Below are 27,281 nucleotides of genomic sequence, written 5' to 3' on the forward strand. Positions count from 1 at the left end.
CGGTCATATTGCTGCGAGATATTTTCGCATAGAAATAACAGGCATATCATATGAAACTACGTAACCTGACCTTTACAGTGGCACTAGCCACTAGTTTCTATGGTGAGCGGTTCGCGAGATACTTAGCGTTGAAAATTACAGTTACATACAAAAATGAATGTCACATGCAGTTCTGCGCCATACCAATTCTTCTCTGTGAAATATCTCATGATTTCGTTACTGCCCTATGGCAAACTGCATATCAAAATAAACAGGAGATCCTACTGATTCCAATGGCGTATAGAATGTATCTGTATAATTAGCGGTAATCACGAGAAATCCTTTTTGAAATAACATCACATTTCTGCATTTTTTCATACCTCCCCATTTCCCCCACTTCAAAATAATTTATTTTTCATATCAGAGGTTGTATTCAGACCCCTGTTTGTCATATAGCCATGGCAGATGCTTGATATGAATCGTTGGTAGGACTATGTGTTTGTCTACACACATTCTGAGAGGAGCAGATGAGTAGGCTAGGCTTAAAAGTTCAACTTCGAAAAGGAAAATTGTTTGTTTTGATTTAGACCTACAATAGGATATGCTATATCTACTCAGACTCCTTGTCATCCACTGGTAGTACACTGTAGTGTGTCTCTGGATAGTATAAGCGTATGGGTAGTTGTAACAGCTGTAGTCAGATAAGCCTAATTTTTCTCTCAATAGTGCTCTTCCTATAAGTAGGCTATCTTGTGTTCCTTGTAAAAAATACAATGTAGGATTATAACATTATAATTTAATAGGCTACTGTAGATCCTCCATTGCCTTCTTCATTTCGCGCACCCCTTAATGTCCCCTTAAAAAAAAATTCGGCGCGCGCTGCGCGCGCGCATTGACACTAGGGGCTAAGCCCAGGTTGTCCTTAAAGTCTAGAAACGCCCCTGTCTAAGACTCAAAAGGGCCTGTCCCAAGGAGACAAAGTATTAGCCTACCTTGCAACTTAAACACACGTGGGGAAACTGAACAGTCCAACCAGTAGACTATAATAAGCTAGCCAACTATGCTACTTTGTTTACAATTTGAGGCTTCAAGCCGACAGCTGAATTAAAGAGGCAGAGTTGTAATATGAATAGTCATGAATGTCATGAATATCAGAAATGTCAGTAGTAGGCTATAGATTAGAATATATAAAGAATTATATTTTATTATAATATAAACTGCTCACAAAAAGAAAGGAAACTTGACTTTGGCCCATTATATCTCCCCTTTAGTAATACCAACCAGTAAAGTGTTTCATATCATTTTTAACGTTGATTTGTCACCTTTACAATGAGGTATAGCTTGTAAGCATAGGGCAATCATGGAATGAGCAACACAAGCAAACGTGTAAGTAGTGCCGACGAAAAATGTGCCAAAATGGCCTGTTATGCTGTTGGAATTCACCTTTGTTACTTCAAGCATTGACGATTGCACTCTCCCACAGAAATGAGGAAAACAAAACATGTTACAGGCATGCAAACTCCTCACCTTTCGGCGAAATTCGCCGTTTTGAATCAAAAATAGGTGACTTACATGGTTCGTGCAGATCCGATGAGAAAATATTTAGGGGGGGGGGGGGGGGGGGGTCAAGGTGAATTGAATTTACAACTGAAAATCATGCGCAGACGCTAACGAATCTTGAGGTGTTTCTAGAGCCGCATTTAAAACGTGTCTGATCAGCAAGGGATGCGTGAATGTAGCCCCTATGCGTAATAAACATTAGTGGAAGCGAATTGTTGACAAAGACGCAACGCGAACAGAATGCGCACGCCAAGTAGCCTCTGTTGTGAGCGCAGATAGATGCGTCTGAGATGTCAGGTGGAATATAGTGATTCTGGCGAGAAGAGATGCCGAGGGATTTCACAGGTGGGCTAGTTAAAACTTTCAACTTCTATTAGAAAAAGACGCTGAGATTAGAGTAGCAACATAGCATTGCTTTGTTTGTTTTAATCTAATGATGAAAGTTTAGCGAAATTAGACAAACATGTAGACATAACGAGTTATTTTGATGAAGAATGCGTGCAGTTTGAACCATCTAGATCGGCAAAAGGTGAAGCAAATAGGCAGACTTTATCAGTATATCAAAGGCTAATGTGACAGTTGAATTAAATGCTCATAAACTGGGCTGGTTCGTTTTGTCCAGAGACGTAGTTGATTGACATGATAATGCTGTCTTTTAGAAAAGTGGGCCCTGTTACGCGAAGCACACTGCGCATAGACCTTACGCAAAGCCTACGCAAAAGATATGCAACTCAAATGCTATAGTAACGTAGCCAAAAAAAGTTGCGACTGCTTCAGACGACACGTAACGCACGTAACCGTTTGAGTTATGTGTGTGACTTGCAACAATTTTCATTAACACCCGGATCATTACGAGTTCGTAAGCCATGCGTAAATTAAATTTACATTTGATTGTCGAGTTACAGGAGGACCCTGATCAGTAGCCTAGTCTGCGCCTACAGGTAGCCTGTTTAACATGTAGCCTAATATGAACACAGTTCACATAACTGTATTGGTTTGTTAAACACACTAGCACAATATAGCCTAGAAAACACAATATGTAGCCTAGGCTGCATATTAAAACGTTTTAAAACAATTTGAAAAATTAAAGCCTACCCTATTTTATATAGGCCTAATAATATTAGTTTCATTTGAAATAGTGTGTGTCTCAAGCAAGATTATTGATTACCTGGTTTGGTCCAAGAAATAGTCAGACTTTTCCTTATTCTGATAGTTTAAGTGTCCATTAGGCCTATGAAATCATCAGAAATGTGTAATAAATACATAATAAGTACATAAGCACAGAGAAAGAGAGAGATAGTGAGAAAGAAAGAAAGCGGGTCCCTCACACTTTGGAAGATTTGTTTCCATGTTTTTTTTTTTTTTTTTTTCGGGGGGGGGGGGGGGGGGGGGGGGTGTCGGAGAAGAGTCTCACCTTTTTCACCCCTGACCAGTTTGCATGCCTGATGTTAGGCATACATTTGTTCATTTTATACTCAGTGTCAGGGTCCTCAGTAGCGTGTAGAGGATCCATATGCAGCCACAACAGCTTGGCACCTTCTTCTCATGCTGGTCACCAACCTGGCTACATTCTGCTGTGTGTGGAATGGCATTCCATTCCTCGATAAGGATCTGTTGTAAGTCAGCCAACCTGGTTTTGTTGGTGACTCTGGCACGTGCAGCACGCCCAAGCTGATCCCACAAGTGTTCACGGCAGGCCATTCGATCCTCTCCACTCCCAAATTCTGGAGGTACTCTCTGATGATCCCAGCTCTATGGGGGCGAGCGTTGTCATCCTGGAGGATGGCAATTGGTCCCATATTCTGGAGATATGGAATTGCCACTGGCTCCAGAATCTCATCCCGGTATCTAACTGCACAATGATAACAAGGTCTGTCTTTCCAGTTAGGGAGATGTCACCCCACAGCAGAATGTAGCCAGGTTGGTGACCTGGCTGCATGAGAAGAAGGTGCCAAGCTGTTGTGGCTGCATATGGATCCTCTACACGCTACTGAGGACCCTGACACTGAGTATAAAATGAACAAATGTATGCCTAACAGGTTTTGTTTTCCTCATTTCTGTGGGAGAGTGCAATCGTCAATGCTTGAAGTAACAAAGGTGAATTCCAACAGCATAACAGGCCATTTTGGCACATTTTCCGTTGGCACTACTTACACGTTTGCTTGTGTTGCTCATTCCATGATTGCCCTATGCTTACAAGCTATACCTCATTGTAAAGGTGACAAATCAACGATAAAAATGATATGAAACACTTTACTGGTTGGTATTACTAAAGGGGAGATATAATGGGCCAAAGTCAAGTTTCCTTACTTTTTGTGAGCGGTTTATATATACACTGTAGGCTATATACATATTTATAATTCTTTAGAAAGAATATGTATATTCCTTATTGTGTTTTAAATAAAGACAAGCTTTTTCTACGCCTTATTGTTAAAAAATCATTCACATTATATGAAAGGAGAGAGATAAAAGGTGACCTTTTGGCGTTAAAGGCGATGCAACGAAAAATGTGGGTGCACCTACATTTTTTGGGAATCGATAAGAGAATTGATAAGGAATTGGATTGATAGGCAGAATCGATAATGCCATCGATATTGATAAAAACTTATCAATACCCATCCCTATATGGTGATCAGTGGGAAGCCAACAAGTGTCATAAAACACAAGCATAAATGTATTTGTAGTGTATTTATTGGTTCAGTTGGGGTTGTTGTTTAGCATCACAACAACCCCGAGTACTACTAACTCTGAGTGGTAGTATATCATATTATGACTGAAATTATGGACAAAGAGGTATTTTTTGTATGACAAATACATTTGAAAAAGGCAGAGACATATTTGTCAGTTCAAACGAGTAGATGTTATGAACCAGGAATCAATGATTGCTGTTTTACGTTCATTGAGTTCAGATGGAACACCTTCTCCACCTTCTCCATTGAAAGGTGTCTACCTTCTTAAACGTGCACAAAATCATTTGGTTTTTATTGTCCATTCCAGATAAGTTATATTTCTTAAAGTACTTGTCTCTAAAGTCATCAGAAAGGGACTTAGTTTTTAGCTTTTGCATGTACAGTATGACGTTGATGATAGTGGAAATGATGTGGAATGCAATGCAACCACATCAAATTATTTAAAGAATATCGTTATCAAGGCTGTCAGATCTAGATGCAAGATGCAAGATGCCAGACTTACACGCAATTAGCTGCAAATTGGAATGAATGTGCATAAAAATCAATCCCATACCGCCACCACTGCATCTTGTTTTCAAGCAGCCCTCTAACAACATATGATTTTGCCGGTCTTAACGCTCAAATTAAACGAGGCTTAGCACGGACCACCGGGGCAAAAACAGCCTGTGCGCTTCTATGATTATTCACCAGCATTAACACGTCCTGTTGTCAAATGCATCATCCTGGCTTCTCAAGAGAGCACTCCCGTCAACCTTTATGGCACTGCGGACTGCGGAGATGCTGGAGATGGTTGTCAGATGCGCATTGGGGCTCCCCAGGGTCCTGGTAGTGACAGAGGAGCGATCCCTGCTAATAAACGCATCTGCTTTGTGCCTCTTAAGTCACTTCACAGCAGCCGTGCCCAGGTATAATCCACAGCTGTTCCGTTCAGCCGAGGCAAGGTGTTGGAGTGTGTTACAGAGTGTGTATATACTCATTGCGTGTGTGCGTGTGTGTGTCTGTGTGTGTGTGTGTGTGTGAGATGTGTGGGTATGTTTGTGTAGGTTCAAGTCTGAGTATTTGTGTGTGCGTGCATGTGCGTGTGTGTGTGTGTGTGTGTGTGTGTGTGTGTGTGTGTGTGTGTGTGTGTGTGTAGCAGTATCTGCTTGTACGCCACCCTAACATTACATAACCAGCGCGAGAGAAAGAGTGCGGGGGGGAAAAAAAGCGAGCAGCATTCTGTCATGGTGAAGCCTTTGTTTGGGAGATGTAAGTAGGACAACTGTGAACGGTTGATTTAACCACAGGTTTCACAGTATCCTCCTCTCTGTGCACTTGGCTTGTGAAACGCTGCCTAGCTGATGAAGACGACCCATATTCCTTAATCCTTTGTATTGTTGCTGTGTGTGCTCGGGAATTATGGGAGGCAGAGCATTAAGACAATGGCACATGAAAATTCTTCATATCCAGGGGCCCAAACAACTGTGCATTTTTATCTCTTTTCCTGTTGCAGGGAGAAAAAAGGGGGGCAGCCCCAGATGATGTGACACTGTTCACAGGAGAGCTCATTATGGCACTCTCTCTCTCTCTCTCTCTCTCTATCTCTCTCTCTCTCTCTCTCGCTCTCTCTCTCGCTCTCTCCCTCTTGCTCTCTCTCTCTCTCTCTCTCGCTCTCACCAGAGCCGCATAAGCGTTCAAGATCCCAATCAAGAAGGGAGAGGTTCTGAGCAGCGTTGCTGTCTCCTCTGCTCCCTCACTGTTACCCGCGTTTTAATTTAATTGGGTAAATGGTCTGCCAGTCAATGACTATCATCCCCCAAACACACACACTCACGCACACGCACACATGCGCGCGCACACACACACACACACACACACACACACACACACACGCACACACACACACACACACACACACACACATACACACTCTCTCTTTCATGTGTGGACAGCTTATCAAGTTGTTGATCTAAGTGATAATCCAGTTGGAAATAAAACTCTTTGGGTCAATAGGTGTAAATTATGTCCTTATACCTCTCTCGAAAGCAAAAGCCTACCGCGAGGGAAATATCTTTAATAAGGGTAATAAACCAGCCTCCCCTGTGAGGATCTGTTAATGCAATTACGATCACACCGAAAGAAAACACAGCATATTCTGTTCCTCGCATCCATCTATTGGAGCACAGCAGTTTAATCAGCAAGCATTAGAATTGCTGGTGTAGCTCATTTTGAAATTGCCATTTCAAATGTGCAAGTCCTCAAAATACAGACCAATAAAAACAGGCTTCATCAAACACTTAACTTATTTGAGCTTAATGTCAGAGTTGTGTAGGAAGTAAACAGCTCCCTAATTCTGTCAGATGATACAATAAAAACAGACTTGTGTTATTAACATGATACTTTGTTATGGCAAAAATGCTAATTACTTCCAGCAGAAAGAGGAATTATTTAATTGTATTAAGTATTATAACTTAATGATAATGGAGCATCATATAAATTATAGCAATAAATATATAAAGATAAAGTTTGCACAACACAATGGTGATTGGTTTCTACACATGTGAGACCGCCTACAGGGAGGAGGCCCAGCACCTATGAGGTCCACCGACAACAACCTGACTCTCCCACCACCTCCACCACCACCACCACAGATGCCTCCTTGCCTGTTGAGCTGGACCATGACCAGGAGGGACGACAGGGATGGCACTGCACTGCACTATCCCAACCAATAGCATTAAATTACAATATAATTAATGTAATTACAATGTAATGTCACTGTTAGTACACTGCACATAACATATCCCTACTGTGAACCATGACACTCACTTAACTGTGTACTACTGCACACACTGCACTATGTCATACATACACTGTTCACATTGCACAACCTGTCTTTACCGTTCACATTACACTTTTCTGCCTTTTTGCACCTCTGGTTAGGTGCTAGCTGCATTTAGTTGCCTCTCTACTTGTACTTTGCACAATGACAACAAGTTGATTGAATCTAATCTAATAATCAACTAAGAGAACAAAGGTATCAAATGAGAGTCAATAGAATGAGAGATGATAATAGAACTCTCTTTGTTTAAGTACTGATTGTCCGAGCAATGATTTTCAGAGAGGTTGTTTCTCTCCTCTCCTTTTAAAATGATCCTTTTGTGATATCCTCTTTGAAGTTTACAGATGAGATGCTCATTGACTACGAAGCTTGAGATTGATTTTTGAGCATTTTTGCTCCTAGTGATGAGATAGCAAGCCCACATGCTGTGGCACTGTCAGGACACCAAGTCTTGGAGCTCATACTAAGAAAAGTTCTGAGATTAGTTGATTGGAATCGATTCTTAGCTAAACTTGTTGTTAGCTGGTCAGGTGCCAAAATAAAGCTTTCTCACATTTCTCTATCCATTTTTACCTTTTCACAAGGACTACTTGATATTAAAGCCATTAAAAAGGAGGCAAATCCAAATTAAGGGAGAACTAGAATTGACACCATTTATTTTTTAAGTGCGCATGAAAGGTACAGTCCATGATTCAATCAATTTTTGTCAAAATGCACTTCTACCTGTCCATTCTGCGTATAATCGAAACACCTCCGGTATTTGTAGAGAGTCTTGGCTCTGTAATTTGATGGGCTGCTGAGCTCAGAAATTAACAACCTGCTGAACAGAATCACAGAGTGTATTATTAAAGGTTGGATGTGAACTAAGATGAAACCTCAAATAATGTCTGTAGTTGGGGTTGATAATACAGGGAAACAGTATACACTTTCTGTGAATAATGGAACTTCAGGCTCACAAGAGAAGTCAGGAGACAGATTCAGTGCTGTCCTGGCTCTGTTCTTGATCAAAACAAATAAAGAGCAATATGTACCAGTGCTGAATTGTTGACATCAAGCTGTTAAAACAGTACAAGCCAGATGAAGTGTGACAGTGCTGCTGGTGTTTGAAAGTTGTAACTTTCCAACAACTTTTTCATAAGGACACTACTTTTCCAAAAAAAGAAAGATCCACACAACTTTGTCCTTTCAATATACTGTTTAGGGTGTAATGCATTATGTAGCCTATCTTGAAGCACAGGTTCACTGAGAGAAGAGACTGGACTTGTTTTGCTGTTGGGTGGTTCAAACAGCAGACGAAGGTGCCAGTACCAAGGGTGTGAGTATGACTCCCATGGAAAGCGCAAAAAATACACTAATATAACATGTTGTTCTTGCATTGTATGTTTCTTCGGATGGAAAACTGCTACTGAATAAATAAATAGTAAACAAATAAATAGATAAATTCAACGCACTTTCTCACTGAATTCCCAGTGCTTCAGGATCTTTTATTCCATCTGTGCTGGGGAGTATTGGATCAAATATGAACCTGGGTGAAAAAAAAAAGCATTACTGTGTTCCTTCCGTGTTGCAGGAACTACACATATCACAGACAAGGACCAACTAAAGCACTTGTGACAAGGAAGAGGGCACTGGGAGTAGAGTATAGGTGAAGCATAGAACAGACAAAAAGTACATCCTCTGATGTAGTTCATATCAAGCAAACAACCCCCCCCCCCAAAAAAACAGCTTTCTACCTGTTTTCAGTCTCTGAGCATTCAGATACTTATACTCTACGGTATGCCTTCTATCTGGGGCTGTGCACGAGCTATTCGGTTAAACACAAGATGCTAATTACTTCAGTACAATTATGGGAGGCTGTCCTCCCATTATTTTGATTCATAGCGAGCACCTCAAGAGGCTAATAGATTGCACCTGTTACATTTGTATGATAAACCACGTACTTGTCGGATAAATGAGAGCTGTCGCAATTGAAAGAGCTTGTCAGCTGACATTTGCCATGTGGTTGTACCAGCCTTACCAGCATTGCAACTGTGATTCATACTTGTAATTTTGTGACCTTTTCCTCAATAACATGAATGTTGTGATCTACTAGGAAAGCATTGCAGAATGTGCACACACACACACACACACACACACACACACACACACACACACACACACTTTTGGCATTGGCATTGTATTTCTGCACTTTTTACATCCAGGTGCTACTAACTAATAATTTATAACACAACACAACTAAATATCATGGCTGAAATTGTTGGTACTCTTCCATGAGGGAACCCTCCTCACCTAATTTAATTATTGAAATAATCTGAAACTGACAAACATACTGTATTCATCATTGTTTATTTCATGTTTAATGCAAATCTGACTTGGATTGACTCTGCATTCAACAGAATACTTCAAATAATGAAACAAATGAAAATGGCATGAACAAAAATGATGGTGCTCTAATGGTATGTAGCACAACCTGTAAGCACCGGTAAGTAAGTTTTTTATTTATAGAGGCAATCACTGCCAACAAACGCTCATTGTAGCTCTGAATAAAACCGCATCTGTCAACAGGTAATTTTGCCTGCTTTTTCTAAGCAAACTGCTCCAGCTGTCTTAGGGTTGAAGGGTGCCTTCTGCAGACAGCATTATTTCAGTTTCCTCCAGAGATGTTGGCATGGAATGGCATTGCTAGAGTTTTTAGCTGTGTATTTATGCTGTTGGGTGACCTCTGACCCAAGCCTCAGACTGAGCCTTGTAACACTGGGCTGTATGTTTCGCTCCAGGATGGCTTCTCATCTTGAGATTTCATTGTGCTCTGAACAGATTCAAGGCATCCTGGGTCAGACGCAGCAAAGCAGCACCAAAACATAAGAGATACTCCTCTATTTTCCAAAATAGGTATGATGTTCTTTTGGTGTTGTTATTTTTGTCTTCACCACCATTTTTTCCCATCTGTGAAGATAGAGCTGATTTGACTTGCCAAGAAGCTCGGCCCAAAGGACTTTTCTTTTGCAGGGATTGTGACTGGACTAGATGCATTTTAGTCTGTTTCAGTCTGTTGTCTAAACGTGTTTCTTTAAGCAGAGGAGACCTCCAGGGGCCCGCTGAAGTTGTGATGGTGTGTTCAGATGCTGATTCACCTTGACCTTGGAGTTCACCTTGGAAGTGTTCTTTGGCTCTTTGTCTTCCAGTTTGCGCTCTCCTTCTGTTCAGTGTGGGGTCAATTTTCCCTCTTACAGACACATCTATTGAGGTTGGCCAGAGTCCCATACACCTTGAGGTTGTTAATAATACCTGCAGCTGTAATCACAGGAACATTAAGCTGCTTGGAGATGTTCTGATATCCTTTAGCTTTAACATGTGTGTCTATCATTTTCTTTCTCACCCCCTCAGCTCACTCTTTCCCTCTCTGTTCTCATGTTCATTTAGATGCACACAATGATACCAAGCTAACTCTCCTTTTAAATTGTCTGAATGACTGAATGCCAGCTCAAATGCATTTGTAATACCACTAATCATGGTGAAACAGTTCATTTGATATCACTAAAATCCAAAGATTGATCATCATTTTAAGGGGCACTAAGTAATCTGTCAGGGCCATTTTAGAATATCCATGTAAAATAAACAACAAATAATCTCTGTCATTGCTTTACTTTATCACATACCAAAGGCATGCAGCAGGTGGAAATCATTTTGAATAGCATCCCTTTAAAGAAAGAAATTAAGCATTCAGTAATTTGTAAGGGTACCAGGAAATTCAGGAATTGTCAAACACAATCATGTCTTTGAGATACACAGACAAACAGTGTGGGGAAATCTCAAGCATTTCAAGCATCCAGCATCCAAACTTACCGAAGCCACATCTACTGTAGGTTGGTTACGGTCTCATGCACCTTGAAGTTGGTACATTTACATGTATGCATTAATACACTTGCACACACTGGTACAAGTGCATTTCTACCAGCACATTAGTGGGGAGTTCATCAGAGGCCAGTGAGCAGGTGAATAGTGAAAGGTGTGGTATATCCAGTGGCTCTATGGGATCTGGACCAGGGGCAGCTGCTATTTCAAGTAGGACATTTTCAAGGTCACGCACATGATGCAAACATTGCACAACCCCAACTTGCTCTGCTTTGGCTCACATTGCTTCCACTGCTGTCCACTTCTGAGACAGATTCTGCGAACACCTGTAGTGATAATAACGTCAGACCAAGTTAAAAGCCTTTGATCACTAACATTTTGTCGAAAAAAATATGTGAAACGGTCAAAAATCCTTCGTTTGAAAAAGTGAAGAGTGAGGCTGTTGCGCGCACCAACGCGGCAACCCGGTTGCTGGAATAATCATAAGACATATCAGTGGGAGTGAAGCCTGGCAGGCGGAGAGGTGCCCGCAGATGGCGAGGCTTGGGCACCTGGAGCGAATGCCTTTGTTTCTGCCGGGGCGGCGCAGTCGGTTTGGAAGAGCGGAGGCCACGGGAGAGAGTGCTGGTAAACGGGCCCTGGGCCAGGCCAGACACGGAGTCGGCGTGTCGTTCGGGTCGGGGCTGCGAGCGCCGCTAGAAATCACCTGAGGTGGCGGCCCCCGAAACACCAGAGCTGGAGGCGGTGTCAGCTCTCCCCCGAAGGCTCGGCCTGTTCGCTATTCCGTCAGGTGTAGCCAGCTCTGCGGAGGGAAAATCGTCTGTTTACTCTGACGTTGGCAGGGGGGCATGTGGAGTGGGGCAACGGTTGCATCGGCGCGCTGGAGGTGGATTAGAGTTTTAATCAGTCTTAAGCTGTGCTGGAACCTTTTGATGACATGCCATGCATTATGAGTTTGGACTGTTTTTGCAACTGGAGTTTGATAAATTGACTTAAATTATGCACAGCATGGGCTTGCACTGAAATGTTTGTTTCTAATGCAACATCTTTGCCTTAGTACATCATTCAGGTATCAGCTATAAATATCTATAAATAAATAAATAAATAGCTATAAATGAGCCATTCTCTCATTTGACCACATACAATATGGTGGCATGTGTAAATTGTATACACCACACATCTTACCTAATCTATACTATTGGTTTGTGCTCTCTGTATGTGTGATAGAGGCATACTGTATGTGTATGTATGTAGCCTATACACTATCCATGCATCACTGGACATATATGCAAATAAATGAGGTAAATTGGGAGTGAAATGAGAATCATACTATAGTGTAAAGCACTTTTACATATTCTATTTAAAGTGTTCTGTTGTTTGGGTCTCATTAACCCCCGATGGGGTTCTGGGTCCCTGGTCATTGTTGTCAATGTGTATTGTCCTTCCTTTTAAATCCCAATGACAACTTTCATTCTCATTTTTATATGTCATGAACAACATTTCTGAAAGGACATTTTCCAGCTCACCCTTGTGTGTTCCAAACACTCTTGTGCATTACCAATACCAACAAAAAGACATCACTCAGATCACAACATGGTGCCTCGAATGTAATGCCACACACAGAGAAGTTTGCCTCAAATTATGTCAGCCCTGTTTGAAATGTGGCATATTATACAAAACAGAAGGATTCCAGATGGCGGCACACGTTTTGTTTTCCAGGGCTGTGTGTCTGTGTCTCTCTCTGTGTGTGGGGCCTGCGTTTGTGCAACGAGATTCGCTTTCACACATACTCTCAGTTCACAGAGTCCTAGACATCCAATGTGACCTGAAACGCTGTCCTTAGCATGTTGGCCTGTAGGTATTCCCCACGTTATGACTGTCAAAATCATTCATTCTAAACAGCAGACATTTATTTTTTCTTTTGCTATACCCCATTGGCTATTCCTGGCTAACTGTATACTGGCAGAGCCACATGGGGGATCCGATTCCCTGGAACATATAAGAAATTTAAGCCACGGCACCAGTGTTGATTCATTTCAACTGGATTTAAATGCAATTTGAAAGCCACCAAGCACTGAACCACAGAGGGGGGAAAAGAGTAGACCAAGCTCAGCTCAGATAGGTACTTAGAATACAAAAAAAAGAGGTTTTATGTGGATGGAGATTAATAAAGAAAGGAAACTTCAAAAGTTCATGATCAGAAGGTCAGTAGTCTGCTGCCAGCTTGATGAATAATAAAAACCAAACTTAGCTGTTGCCTGGATTCCTTTTCACCTCCTTTCACTTTTCTGTTGTGCAGGCTATAGCATCGGCTTTGTGTCCTTTTTTTTCTTTTTCTTAAACACATTTGATACATTTTATGCTATGTTGCCCTGTGACAGATGTTGAGAACAGCATCTTTTTTGTTATTTTGAAGCACTCTAGCAGCAGATGTCATAAAACCGCATTAATACATGTTTAAAATTGCATAATATAAATATTTAATTGCAAAGAGAATTCTTTTCATGTCATTAAGCCTGGAGTGTTGCAATGCCATTTACATTATTTACAGATTTAAAAACTATCAGCCACTATTACAATATCTAGTTTGACATGCATTCTTTTTATTTGTCGCAAATAAAACAAAAAAAATCATGTTATACTAAAGAGGTTTTGTCTCTGCATTGAGAAAGAGACATGGTGTAGTAGTGTGTGACCTGAGAATAAGTCAGGTTTCATCAGTGTTTCCATTGGTGAGGTCCTGTCATGTGAAGCTTTGCTAGCTCCTCTTAAAACTACACTCAGAATCAAAGTGACGACCAAGAAAAGAGAAATTCACTACTAAAGAGAGGTGGACTAAATCCTTCAAACCTTCACCTCAAAGTCGTGTAAAACCCACCATCTCTTCATCACGTCGTGCTTTCATAATGTGGCCATGGGAGAAAATGTGTCTTCAAATGAACCCTTTGAAAGAAATTAGAAGGTTTCGCACTCTTGTAATTATGATTGTTCCTTTAGTACAATCATGAAACACCCAAAGGTTTTTTTTTGTTTTTTTTTTTTAAATGTTCAATAACAAAGTATACTAGTATACATTGGGACCACAGGTAAATATACTGTACTCTATTTAAAAGTACAACAATTATATCAAAATGCTTAATAAAAGCTTCCAAATAGTGAAGCAAATATTGATTAGACAGATAATCAGCACAAGACTAGATAGATAGATACTGTAGACAGACAGATAGATAGATAGATAGATAGAGAGATAGAGAGATAGATAGATAGATAGATGATTGTATCAGTATTGGTTGGATCAGAGTTTTCCCACCACTCAATGGTACAACTGTTCCATCTTAACAACTTTCCTGCAGCAATACAACCATTTCCTTGGATGGCCAAATAGGTGGTCTTGCATCTTGCCTGTTTCCATCAAGACCATCCAATAAATAAGACATGATGACATAACCAACAAAACATTTCTCACCTTTAAAAAAAAAAAAATCTACCAACTAACCTGTTTTTCAAAGTTTTCTGGTAGGAGATACAGTTGCTAACAGACCACTCTTCTTTCCTCCCATCAATCAAGGCTAATGTTTGTGCAGTGCATATGAGAAATGTATTACCAGCAAGGCTCAGACACTTTTTATTTGTTTTTTGTTTTTATTTTTGTTAGTCGACAAACGCGAGGCCAAGAAGGTGGCGGAAATGTAGTCAATCTGTCTTAGCAAACAATGGGGAGTACAAAGCAAATTTCTTCAAATACAGGTTTCAAATACTGGTGAGCCAGCCAGCCACCATTGAGCTGGAGTTGCTGTGGAGGTGAACTTGACCCCGCTCTGTGGAACACTCTCATTCACTGGCTCTGTTACCACACTCAAAAAGAAATGGCTATATTACAGATGGGAAAGAAAGTGGCTCTGAGCTGAACTGAACTGAGACTGAAGTGTTTTCTGTCAATGATTAGTGCATTAACAAAGCAGACTTTAGCTAGCTGAGCATCTAGACTGCTGTGATGTTGTGCATGATTGATGTGTCACATCATGATGAGCTTTTTTCAAATATTTTCACTTTCATCGCTAAGAAGACACAGGCGATGATAGATATCATTTGCTGGACTTACCCACTAGCCATCCCAATACAAACAATTATTACATCAATACAGGTACAAACACAATGGAAAGCAAACAAAATGGCAAGCAGATAATATTATGTATTATCACTAATATGTGCAGAGACTTGTGTGACATATGTGACACGGTCGTGAAGTGTGTTGCAGAGACAGCAACAGTAAACATCAGCTATGCTAGTTTGTCTTGTGTCTACAAGATGTCATCAGAGATTAATTCTGTAAGCTTATCGCTACTTTACTTCACCAAGACAGTAATGCAAAGGGCACAGAAATGAAAATCATTTAATTATGTTGAGGGGGAACAGAGCAAACAGTGTTTCAGTCACATAGATTAAGATTTCTATTAATCTCTTAACAACTGCTTGAGAGCTTTGTCTCTGCCTGACACCTTTGTTGAACACAAACATCCTACCAGTACATTGGGATATGTGTGAAACATATTATAGGACGTTCACAACTCATATATTTCATTAAATGTGATGGCTATACACTAAATAGAGACAGATGTATCACCAGAGGTGTGATTTATCTTGATTAAAGCTGTGGGAAATCCCTTATCAACATTTATGATGTATGATATGGTTATGGATGCAGTTGTTGGTGTTGGAATGAAGTTACGTTTGAAGGGTATAAGAAGTTTACAAGCTAAACACACACATACTGCGCACACACACACACACACACACACACACACACACACAGACACACACATACACACAGACACACACACACAATCACACACACACACACACACAATCACACACACACACACACACACACACACACACACACACACACACACACACACACACACACACACACACACACACACACACACACACACACACACACACACACACACACACACACACACACACACACACACACACACACACACACACACACACACACACACAAATACAGACCATGCAGACGAGCTGTCATTTTGAGGCTTGCTCCAGAATCATAATGGGAATTTGGTGCAAATCCAATGGAGAAACTTATTGCACCTCCCAGCTCATACAGAGACCAACATTTCTGCAAATAGCCAATCACATAAGCAAATAAGGGAAGCAAATGAGAAGATTAGCCTGTTGCTCCCAGCTTAATGGGTTTAAACAAATGAAGAGATAGCTGAGGTTCCCTAGCTGCTATAGGCCTGGTGTGCTGCTGTGAACCAGCGCTTCTCCACTCATGTCCCTCTCCTGCACCATATTGCCATGCCACATGCTACACTGTATTAGATCATTACCCGCGCGTGTCTCTCTGTCCTTAGGTCAAAGTGACTCTCACGCACAAGTCTGCAGGTGTAACTGCTGGAGGACAGTGGCTCGTTAAATGAAAACTCGGGCAGCCGGGAGAGAATGGACTTTGCCAGGCTTCCTCGCTCTGAACACACTCTACTCGGCTCACCTCGCCTCAGACAGGGCTGCAGACTCAACATCAAATAGCTGATTGGACTGGATGGATGTGTCCCACTCCCAACGTCTAACGGAACTAAGCCTCCCATCGAAAACAAACTCTGGTGTGATCTTGATAAACGATGCACTGGGCTTGGTGACTGTTGATGGCTGTTTTTGGACTTGCTTAAGATGAAATACGTCATGGTCTCATGGTAAATCTGGAAACTGGAAATCTTTGGGCTTCAAACTCAACCTATGGTTTATAGTTCCCTTACGATATTGATTCATATTGTACAGCATACAGCACACAAACATAGTGGGGACTAATTAGTTGGATGATTCAATTATACATATGTGGTAGCACCAGCATTTGGGTGGCCATCATGGCTGCTGGAACGGTACTGCCATCTGTGTTTAGTTTGATAACCTACTTAGCATTGATGTGTAGAAGCTACTATAAACATCCACAGAGGTTTAACTATACCATCTGTCCTGGCCTGTATGTAGCCTACACCTCATTTGCTGTCAAACATGGGTAATTCAAACAATATAGACGAAGACATGCTTGTTTGTGTGTTTTATGCGTTGCCTTATTTTACTGCAACACATTCAAAACATGTTGCACAAATGCATTTTTTTGTAGTAAAATACATTCAGTCACAGGCTCTATCAAGGTCACTTCTTGTTTTGTCTCCATCTTATACCATGTTTGTCAGCTGGGCAGCATCCTCTTACCCCCTTAATGCATCACAACAAACACCAACATGAAAGTGTTTTTTTTATTATTATTATTATTATTTCGTGAGTATCTTCTGCTGAATCTTACATGTGAGATTCTCCTATGAGTGTGCTGGCTTTATTCTTTTGTCTGGTTACAGGGAGAACTCCTGCATCTTCAAAGGAGCATCAGCGCCCTTCTTAGATTATCTGAAAGCAAAGATGCCTCATGCACACAACGCTGGTAACAATGGAAAAGTTTTCACTTCAAAGTAATCTCCAATTCTATTTTTCCCCTGCCCTGTCTCCATCCATAAACCGATCTGAATGGCATGCTTTTTCCGTCTGCATGGCTTTTGAAATAGGCCCACTGTATGCATGAGAGACCAAATTTGATGCTAAGTTTTTGAACTATTCTCATTGTTGCAGTTTGATGACATATAACTGGACTTACATTGGTCAAGGCCTGGGTGGTTACAGCTCTTACATATCCATAGCAGCCTAGACACCGTAATGCCATTTGATTCAGTACAATGACAGGAGAAATTAGACACAGCCACTAATATGGGTGTGTGAGTGGGCTGATGTTTATTTTTTTCCCTTCAATGTGTAGTTTAGCGATTCCTCCTCCCACAGCAAATCAATGCAGGGAAGTAAGACCAATGATTCAGAGTGTTGACCATTTATCCCATAGGTTCTATACTGTGTAGGTGACATTTTCGTCATGAGTCACCAGTGCCATCATGTGGTCGGGGAAGGTACTGAGGCTTGGACCGCAGACAGTGTTGCTAACGTTCTCCACTCACCATCCTGAACATGTGCATCCTGACAGCGGAGCAATGCATTTTAATTGCCTTGATATTACAGCAATATAGTTAGGGGATAGAGGTCCTCACACGTTTGGAGTTTTCCCAAGAGGAGAAAAGGAGAAAACATTAAACATTTCATGTTTGAGAGACCGCGACAGGGTGCGTTTGGAGTTGCCATGGAAACAAACTCTCAACAAAATCATTAGAATGCACTGATTTAATTTGTTAAATTTTAATTGATATAAAATGTGTGAGTGTAATTTGCTGAATTTAGTTGGTACACTGCCATAATAGAAATGTATTACAATTAAGTTGTTTCATGATTTCAAACTGAAATGTGAAAGGCAGATTGAATATCATAGGCCTTAAACTAGCCAAGGCTTTAGGCCTACTGAACGCTTTTGTAGGTCTTGGTTCTTGTTGACATATAAATGCCTCTTAACATCATGGAACAAGTAAACAAATGTTATCCTCCAGATGCAATTAGCCTATTGTAGATCTAGAAGAATTTTTTCTTCTTCTTTTTTTTTTACAAAATAAATCTAATTAAACTTTTAAATCACATAGCAGATGGACCTTATAGATATAACATGCTGTATGTACGAGCACTTGGTCAGGTCCCTGGCACTGGGCAAAATAATTAAGTTACGAGATCATAAAGACTTGTTTCCGATAGAAAAGCGGCGTTGCATTCAAGCCTTTTGGGGAAGTGTAATTACTGCGTATTGACATGTAGGAATGAGGTATGGACCACCGGTCAGACGTTGGCAGCAAGCTTACAGCTCTAGGTGTTCCATATACATAAAATGATTTGTGGACTTCAAAATGAGAGTGGGCAAAGAGGCAGTGAAAAGTGCTGATGCGATTCGGATAGGGTTGTAGCTACTTTGATCGCGTTCATATTTTACACTGCACCGCATTTAGCGTCCGTGTGCGCTTAAATGTTTGTGTGCATGAGAGGATTGTGTAAGGGTGTGTGTGTGTGTGTGTGTGTGTGTGTGTGTGTGTGAATGAGAGAGAGAGAGAGAGAGAGAGTGAGTGAGTGTGTGTGTGTGAGAGAGAGTGAGTGAGTGTGAGGGTGTGAGAGAGAGAGAGAGAGAGAGAGAGAGAGAGAGAGAGAGGGAGGGAGGGAGTAAGAAAGGGAGCCAGCCAACAGTAAACAGCTCAGGGAAGACACGGCCGAAGTGATTTCTACTTCTTTTATTAACACAAAAGCAGGAAACACGGGGGCAGCGAGGGTGTAACGAGATTTATCTGTAGTGGCGACGGGGATGGAAGCGCTCGCTGCTAGAGGCTAAGTGGGGGTCCGGCTCACTGGGCCTACCCATCCGTGGTGAGTGTAAACGCTTCAGGATTCTACCGGCTAATTGAAAGTGCGGCTTTTTTAAAACAGAGATTTAATAAACTCAACATCAAAGCTGGTCATTTTTTTTTTTTTTTTTTAAACCTGAGCACCTCTGAGGGAAGTGGGAGCAAAAATTCATCAGAGCCCTGCTCAGCTCTTTTTTTTTTGCGAGAACCCCGATGACAAACTGTTGCGCCGTTCAGTGTGGTGGCAAGTGTACTAAATATAACATGACCCCACTCTCTCCCCCTCCTACTCACTCTGAGTTTATTTCTCTCGCTATCCTTCAAGACGCTGCTTTGTATATTTAAAGGAGACTACTGCGAAGCCGTGGAGCATCCTGTGTGGAAAAATGATCCCTATTTTTTGTGTGCATTGCTCATTATACAATGACTCACGCTACAACTGTTATCACCTCTATGCGTCAGTATTTCCTTTTTATTTCCTTCATTTGTTTTAAATTCAGATTACTTTTTATTTCTGCGTTAGATTACTTTCTCCTTGGGGTGCTGCGACCAGGGGTGGGGGATTTGGGGCTGATGGGTGGGGTGGGGGACTTGGCGGATCGCGGGGGTGCGGGTGAGGCTGGGGTGGGGGTGGCGGCCTTGGCAGTGGGGATCACGATGGGGAGAACGGGTGGCAGGATCCTCCTGGTCATGGGCACGGGTTTCATGTCCGGAATCTTGTCGCCATGCTTGTAGACGCTCACGATGACGTCCACCGTCTCGCCGCCGTACTTGTTCTGCACGGTCATGGTGTACTTGCCGGAATCATCCATGGCCACGCCCTTTATGGTGAGGCTGGCGAACTTGCCGGAGTCAATGGCGATGACGTACTGGTCGCCAGGCTCCACTTCCTGGTCATTCTTGGCCCAGCTGACCTGTGGCTTGGGGTCACCGCACACTATGCAGGTCAAGCTGAGAGTCTGCGCCGAGCAAAAAGGAAAACGTCAGAACATAACCTTCCCTGGCAACGCAATTACCATTACCTACTTCAGCCGAACCTTAGGGTTAACAAGAAACGGGGAATGTCATGAAAGTGGGTAATGGAAGTATGGCAAAAACGTGGAACTGTTGGTCAGGATGCTTCTGTCTACTTTCACAGTAGCAGCACTCTACCTTCCTTGATCATCCTTCCAACTGTGCCACACTGCACTAATGCTGATGCTTGCTCGGAATGAAATATTATTGTTTCATATTCTTTTCGGCGTGCATAATTTAACTTCACTCGACGCTTCAGAATGCTGCATAAATCCACAAGGGTAATACTAAAAATGTAATATCTCAAAGCCCTCGGCCATCTGAGTCCTACACACCACTGCGATCCTAAATCAGCAAGTTGCTGAGATTAAAACTGAATAAGAAATATTGACCTGCTAATGCGGCTTTAATTTAAAAAAAAAAGAAAAGGAGAAGAAAAAATGCAGCTGACACATAATCACAAATGCCTGCTTAGACGTTTGCCTGACAGGTTTCCCATAATAGTCTGACAAAGAGTGTCCAGCCACTGAGCCCCCCCCCTCTCCCCCCTCTCCCCTGCAGGCAAACAGTGGCGTGATGAGTGACCCACGCGATTGCGGGGGACGACGACATGATAAAGCCAACCTTGGCTTATTGATAAATCATTGCAGAGCTTGCCCATTTCCCCTCACCTTGAACCCAAGGTGTTTTTCCTTGTCTTTGAATTATTCACCTTGGTGCTGCTGCCTCCCCCCCCACACAAGCCTTGACTAGCCCCAGCATCCACAAGTAATTGTGTTGTGGACCAACTGGCTGATGCCACATAGACCTTTGGAGATAAATCAATACTTCATGCCTCACCTTCTTCTCCATGATGGTGACCACATCTGGGAGACCACCACAGACCTTACCACGATCTGAAACACACACACACACAGACACACAGACACACACACACACACACACACACACACACACACACACTCAAGTTAAGACCTATTTTTTCCAGATTTATTTATCTATCCGTCTGCCCATTTTTTGCCTAGTCTGCGGGAGGATATTGCTGAAAAGCCCCCCGGCTTGCGCCGTAAGCCAGCGAACATACTCACTCTTTTCAGCATATGCCTCGGCTCTGGAAGGTGAGAGAAGAATGGCATTGTTAGCGGAGTCATTAGCACAGTGCAATATTTTACCCACGGTCTGACTAGCTGCCGCACATGCTCAGCATTGCTAAAAAAAAAAAAGCTCATCTCCACCTCGCCTCATCAAAGACTGAGCGCTGAGCCCTACGCAGTTCACACAACAGAACACATGCTGCTCTTACTTGAGTCTCTGGAATTCTGCATAGGCGTTATCATAGACTGCAGAGAGGGAGAGAGAGAGAGAGAGAGAGAGAGAGAGAGAGAGAGAGAAACACAGATTAAAGTGAAGTGTTAATGGAAAGGAATAAAATTTGCTTTCTGCTTCGATTCCTGGAGCCAATTCTCCTGGAGGCAACAGTGTTAGAGCGGGAGGGACAGAAATAAAATAATAAAAAAATCATTTCTCATTATTTTAATGGCATTGTTTTTCTGGCGTGGCTCAGAATAGGACGTGCTCATTACTGTCACCATCCCACCAATCGCATGACCTGTCAGAGGCCAACCCTTGATTATGTTTGTCATCAAACAGTCTGTTGACTGACTCCAGCCTGCGCTGGGATGGCACCTTTGATATCGAACCCCCCCGCCGCCCCCCCTCCCTCTGCAAGTCCGTTCCCAGATGTGCCTAAATATGCTTCCCCTGCGATTCTGTGTATGCAGCTGTAACCATGGCCCTTTCCTTTCAATTACAAACACAGAAGCAGAACAGAAGAGAACGGAATATAATAGAATATAATAGAATAGAATAAAGCAGAGAGGCTCTGGACCAAGTAGAATAGAATAGAATAGAATCAAACCTAACAGGGCCTGCCCTGACCCCACCAGACTGGGCAACACTATACAGTAATTGCAAGTATTAACCGATTAGTTAGAAGTTGTTACATTCATCAGTTAACCATTTTAATCATTTTCAGTTATCTTTTAAGATAGTAAGTTCCTCAGATTCAAGCTTCTTGAATGTCATTCATTCTAGAAAATGTTGCTATAGCGTTTCCCTAAGCCTATCACTTTATGACATTTTATCGACTAAACTAATTGATTAATTGAGAATATAATAAAAATGAATATTCCATAGAAACTACGTAACATTACTGGGAATACAACAGCTTGGTATGGAAATAGCATTCAACCACCAACACCATAAATCCCTAAAGTATTAGCTAGTGAGATGAGCTGAACGTACCACCAGGAGTGCACTACCCAACCTCGAAGAAGTACTGTATACATCTGGAGAGTAAAGAAAACCCCCCAGAGATCCCAGTCACCCCAACAACTCTCTTTTCTGCCCTATGCTCTGGGAAACGTTATTGCTGCCATGTTGGAAACACTTTATGCATTTCTTCTTCTCTTCTTTTTCTATTCATTTCCTTATTGATTTACACATCGCACAGCCATGGAGACAATGGACATAGCATTTCACTGCATATACGCTGTATAATTGTATGTGACTGATACATTTTAATTGAATTGAAACCGTTGTTTGTTGCAGCCCTATGTGACAGTGGCCTTACTCAGTGCTATGGATTTGGCCACATTACAATGCATCCAGATCCACTAGTTCCTGGGAGTGTCCTCTAAACAATGGATTTGGTGAAATTCAATAAACCTAAACCTGGGGCAGGTGCAACGTAACTATTCAATAAACTCCTTTATGGAGATTTATCTATATTGTGTTGTGCCAGGCATTAGCACTCTCTGCATTATGTCTATGACTAACAATGTTTCCAAGAGAACAGCAGAGTAAAAAAAAGAAATAGTCTCGCCAGCTTATGAGACTGCTTATATTCAAACTGTCCTTCACATGATAAGGCTAACAGTAAGCTTCCTTATTGAGGGAGGAAAACAAACCCTTTTCACAGACCACACGCCTTCAGGGATTATTATTCATTAAAGATTCATAGGGGGCAAAGTCTCAAACCTCCACCCAGGCTAACCGGTAGTAAACCATACATATTCCCCGTAAAACACTGTTGGTTTAATTATCAGAATTCTGGATAGGAAATGTATCTGTATGAACTATCTTAAAACTATCTGTATGAAATGTATAGAGAACTCACGTTGTCCAGAGAAGTCAATGGTGCGAGTGTTTGTCTTCTCAGCGTCGGTGATCTGAATGTGATAAACACCCTTGTCCTTGTCGACAGGCTCAACAATCTCAATGGTTGCCATGGCTGGGGTGCCTCCAATTCTATGTCTCTCAGAGACAGACACTTTGGTGTCCCTATAACAATACAATGGGATATACAGTAGATAAGTACAGTATATTGTATATCAGCACAAACACACACACACACACACACACACACATACACATACACAGACACAGACACAGGCACAGGCACAGGCACAGGCACAGACACACACACACACACACACACACACACACACACACACACACACACACACACACACATAATAATGGTCAAAATGGATTAGTGTGTTTCCACTGCTTCCTTCACTCTTTTTGTCGGCCAGGCCATGAAGAAAAAGCTTTTTTACAGTTCAGCTGACAGCTGGAGATATTTTCAGATTATTTCTTCTCTGTCTGATTGCCTGAGTAGCACCTCTCACGCCTATAGCGCCTACGCAACCTATACAGACTATGCAGCCTATGCTAAGGTAGGTTGAGTTGTTTACCATGCCTCTGATTCTAATTTATTTCAACCTTGCAGCAACATCTTCAAAACAGGTATCCAGTATTGCTGTTGTGGCACTGACAACAGGCTCCCTTGGAATGCTTATAAGAGCAGGGGAAGACTTGAAGCTGCCACTTCAAAATGAGATTGAAGGCCCACGCATGTGTTGACAAAACTGGCTCTCACTTGACGCGGGGTTGTAAAGAACGGCTCTGCTCGGAGACCCAGGGCAAAATGCTTATCCTTCATGTCGGTATTCTGCTGGGTACATGATCCGCCCTCGGGCAAAGCATTAGGTAACTCGGAATCAGATAAATCTGCATTGTATAGACAGCAGAACATGGTGGGGAATACATACACATATGCAATCTCCCGTCACCACTATTTTTTTCCCCCTGATTCTTTTCTTGTCTCGCAAAAAAGGCCCCGCGGTTTTCAGATCGACTCTGAAGTCGTGTTTAAAGGTGCAGTGCAACTTGTGCCTTTGGGAGCGTCAGCCGCGTGGCTTTGTCATTCATCTGGATTTCTATTTTTTCCTCTTTCACTCACACACTCTCAACAGCTCAGAAAAACTATGAAGATGTATAACGATATGCAGTGTTTTTACACTGACATTTGCCCCACTCAGTTTTCACTCTCATTTTGCCAGGCAACCCCAGCATGAGAATGTTTTTCTTAGTGTGACCTCTTGAATAAAATGATGTACAAAACAACAAGACAGATGAATAAATAAATAGATAAAATATGAGTTTTTGGTAACACTTTACTTGAAGGTATCCGCATAAGAGTAATACAACACTGTCATAAACCTTACACTAACCCTAACTTGTCATGACAAAAACCGAATGACACTTCATTTCTAAATTTAAAAATTAACGCTACATAAACGTTGACGACTTGTTTATAATGTTTATGACACATTCATAAAAGCGTCATGACACTCTTATATAGATGCTTTCAAGTAAAGTGTAACCAGTTTTTTCCCCATTTTAAAACAGATAAAATAAATAAATAAATGAAAGTCATACTTTTGCAGCCACTGGATTTTCATTTCCTCTGTGAAGTACTTCATGTGGCATTGGAGCATGATGCCCTCAGCAGTGCTGTGGACGTTCAGCTCGGCCGCAGAAGATCCTGGGGAGAGAGGAGGAGGTGGGGGGGGTCACCCTCTCAAGCTCATCTGGGCTGACAATTAGTCTCTCCATCTTATGAGGTGTCAACAGAAAGTGTGTGCATGTGTGTGTGTGAGTGTCTGTGTGTGTGTTGGTTGGGGAAGGGAGGGGGGGGGGGATGCACGACTCCATAATGAGACTAACTGGTGATTGCTTTCACGAATAGGTTGCAGCTCCTGGGACGGCCTGTTGTAGATGAAAATCCTCGTCGTGGTGACAGGAACAAATTAGTTACTCACTCACCGGTTCATAAAGGTGACCTGTGTTGTTCCCTTAAGAATGGGATATTTTTTTTAATGAGCTGCTCAGCTTCCTCTGCCCAATTTGTGCCAAAGAAAAGGTTCTCCAGGAACTATGTACCTAGCAGCAACAGAACCAAGCCATACCCTGATGCTATCGCCTGAGCGTCTACATATTGTGCAAAGATTACAGCACTAAATTAGCATATTCCACAGAAGACTGTACTGTAGCTATAGTCTATGCACACACACAGCCTAGCTGTTTGTGTGGTACTTCATTATATATTAGGTCATTCTGATTTATGGCACAGATTTGCAAACACATAATGTGCAAAGAGATAAACTGAGGGTTACATTCTTCATATGTGGTCAGAACTAAATATTGGATTGTTAGGGGGCGGATGTTGGGAGGATTGGAGGATTTGAGGATTTTAAGACTTTACACCTCTGTACACCACTTGAAATATGGCCACAAGTAAACACACGTCATACTGGTAAACCTGCAATTTTATCATTGTTATCCCCTGCCGTGAGTTGCAAGTCAATACATCTACAAACAGCAACCATGAAAACAAACTCATCAATCCAGGCAAGCTGAACATCAATAAGACTGTCGTATAAAAGCCTTTCGAGAGGAGAAATGTAACAGATTGTGATGTGATACACAGCATGTATGCTATGGGGGAAACATGTGTGAAATAAAAATATGACATGGTACCTACCAGCCAGGCGAGTTAGGTCATTGATGACATTATCAAAAACTGTAACGAAAAAAAACATGGATAAGGCCTGTTAAGCCCTGATACGGCCTGACATGAAAGTGAATACACACTGCTGTAGAATGCCCGTTAAATAAATATGTGGTTTAAGTCAAAGGGTATGTTGATTTACCTTCACCAGAGATGTCGATGTGAGACTCGTCTTTTCCTCTGTCATCACTGATGGAGGCCTTGTAAACGCCAACATTTTTCTTGGAGAACTATAAACACACACAAAAACATACACACACACACACACACACACACACACACACACACACACACACACGTTTCAAACTCAGTGAGGCATGTGGTGAGACAGTGAAAGGTAGTAGTTGGCAGCAATCACTGAAGCATCAGCGCTTAAGACAGATTTGCTTCCCTGCAACATCACCTTGCGAACAAATATGAGTGATTTGACCAAAATGCTCTGAAATGACATGCACTACATACGCTACACCAAATACAGGTGCATTATGAAAATTTCACTGGCTGAACAAATGATGCAAACCACTGATTTTAATGCTTTCAGTTGACTGCATAAAATGGTTTGTGATTGCCTGAAATACCATAATCACAAATAACAACAGTCTATTGTCCAGGATACAGTGAAAGCCATGTTTTTGCAGCTCAGCTGAATATCCCACAGTTCGACCTATTGTTTTCATAAATGGCATCCGCATTTTTCTCCAAGATGCACTCTGCCAAATATTTGGGTCCTATGCGTGCGAGTTGGGCTGTATTCCCTTGTAGATTCACACACAGAACACACAGCCTGATGACCACGAATGTTAAGGAGGACTAGTGGAAGCCCAGGCATCACACTCAATGTTATGGTCACGCTTGCCGTTTGTTTTAGAACAGGAAAAGGGAAACTGACAACTGGGATTTGTGTGTCATGTTACAGCACACCCTCTCCACACAACATCCAGTCCTAAACAGACAACCTAACCCCCTCTCCCCCCCAACACACACACACACACACACACACACACACACACACACACACACACACACACACACACACACACACACACATACACACACACACACACACACACACACACACACACACACACACACACACA

At 41.9% G+C, this 27,281-nt stretch overlaps 1 protein-coding gene across 1 annotated transcript in view; it reads right to left on the reverse strand.

Annotated features, from left to right (window-relative positions):
- Nucleotides 1–19,127: 19,127 nt before the first annotated feature.
- myom2b (myomesin 2b) overlaps nt 19,128–27,281 on the reverse strand; it is a 25,664-nt gene continuing 17,510 nt past the window's right edge. The window contains exons 29-36 of the mRNA XM_062519034.1: nt 26,327–26,414; nt 26,158–26,196; nt 25,053–25,158; nt 23,446–23,609; nt 21,571–21,607; nt 21,356–21,378; nt 21,108–21,163; nt 19,128–20,212 (exon numbers count right to left, since the gene is read on the reverse strand). Of these exons, the coding sequence (XP_062375018.1) occupies nt 19,778–20,212; nt 21,108–21,163; nt 21,356–21,378; nt 21,571–21,607; nt 23,446–23,609; nt 25,053–25,158; nt 26,158–26,196; nt 26,327–26,414 (948 nt within the window). The 3' untranslated portion in view covers nt 19,128–19,777. The remainder of the gene's footprint in view (nt 20,213–21,107; nt 21,164–21,355; nt 21,379–21,570; nt 21,608–23,445; nt 23,610–25,052; nt 25,159–26,157; nt 26,197–26,326; nt 26,415–27,281) is intronic.

Source organism: Sardina pilchardus, chromosome 18 (assembly GCF_963854185.1).
Source record: "Sardina pilchardus chromosome 18, fSarPil1.1, whole genome shotgun sequence".
In the NCBI taxonomy this organism is placed as follows: Eukaryota; Metazoa; Chordata; class Actinopteri; order Clupeiformes; family Clupeidae; genus Sardina; species Sardina pilchardus.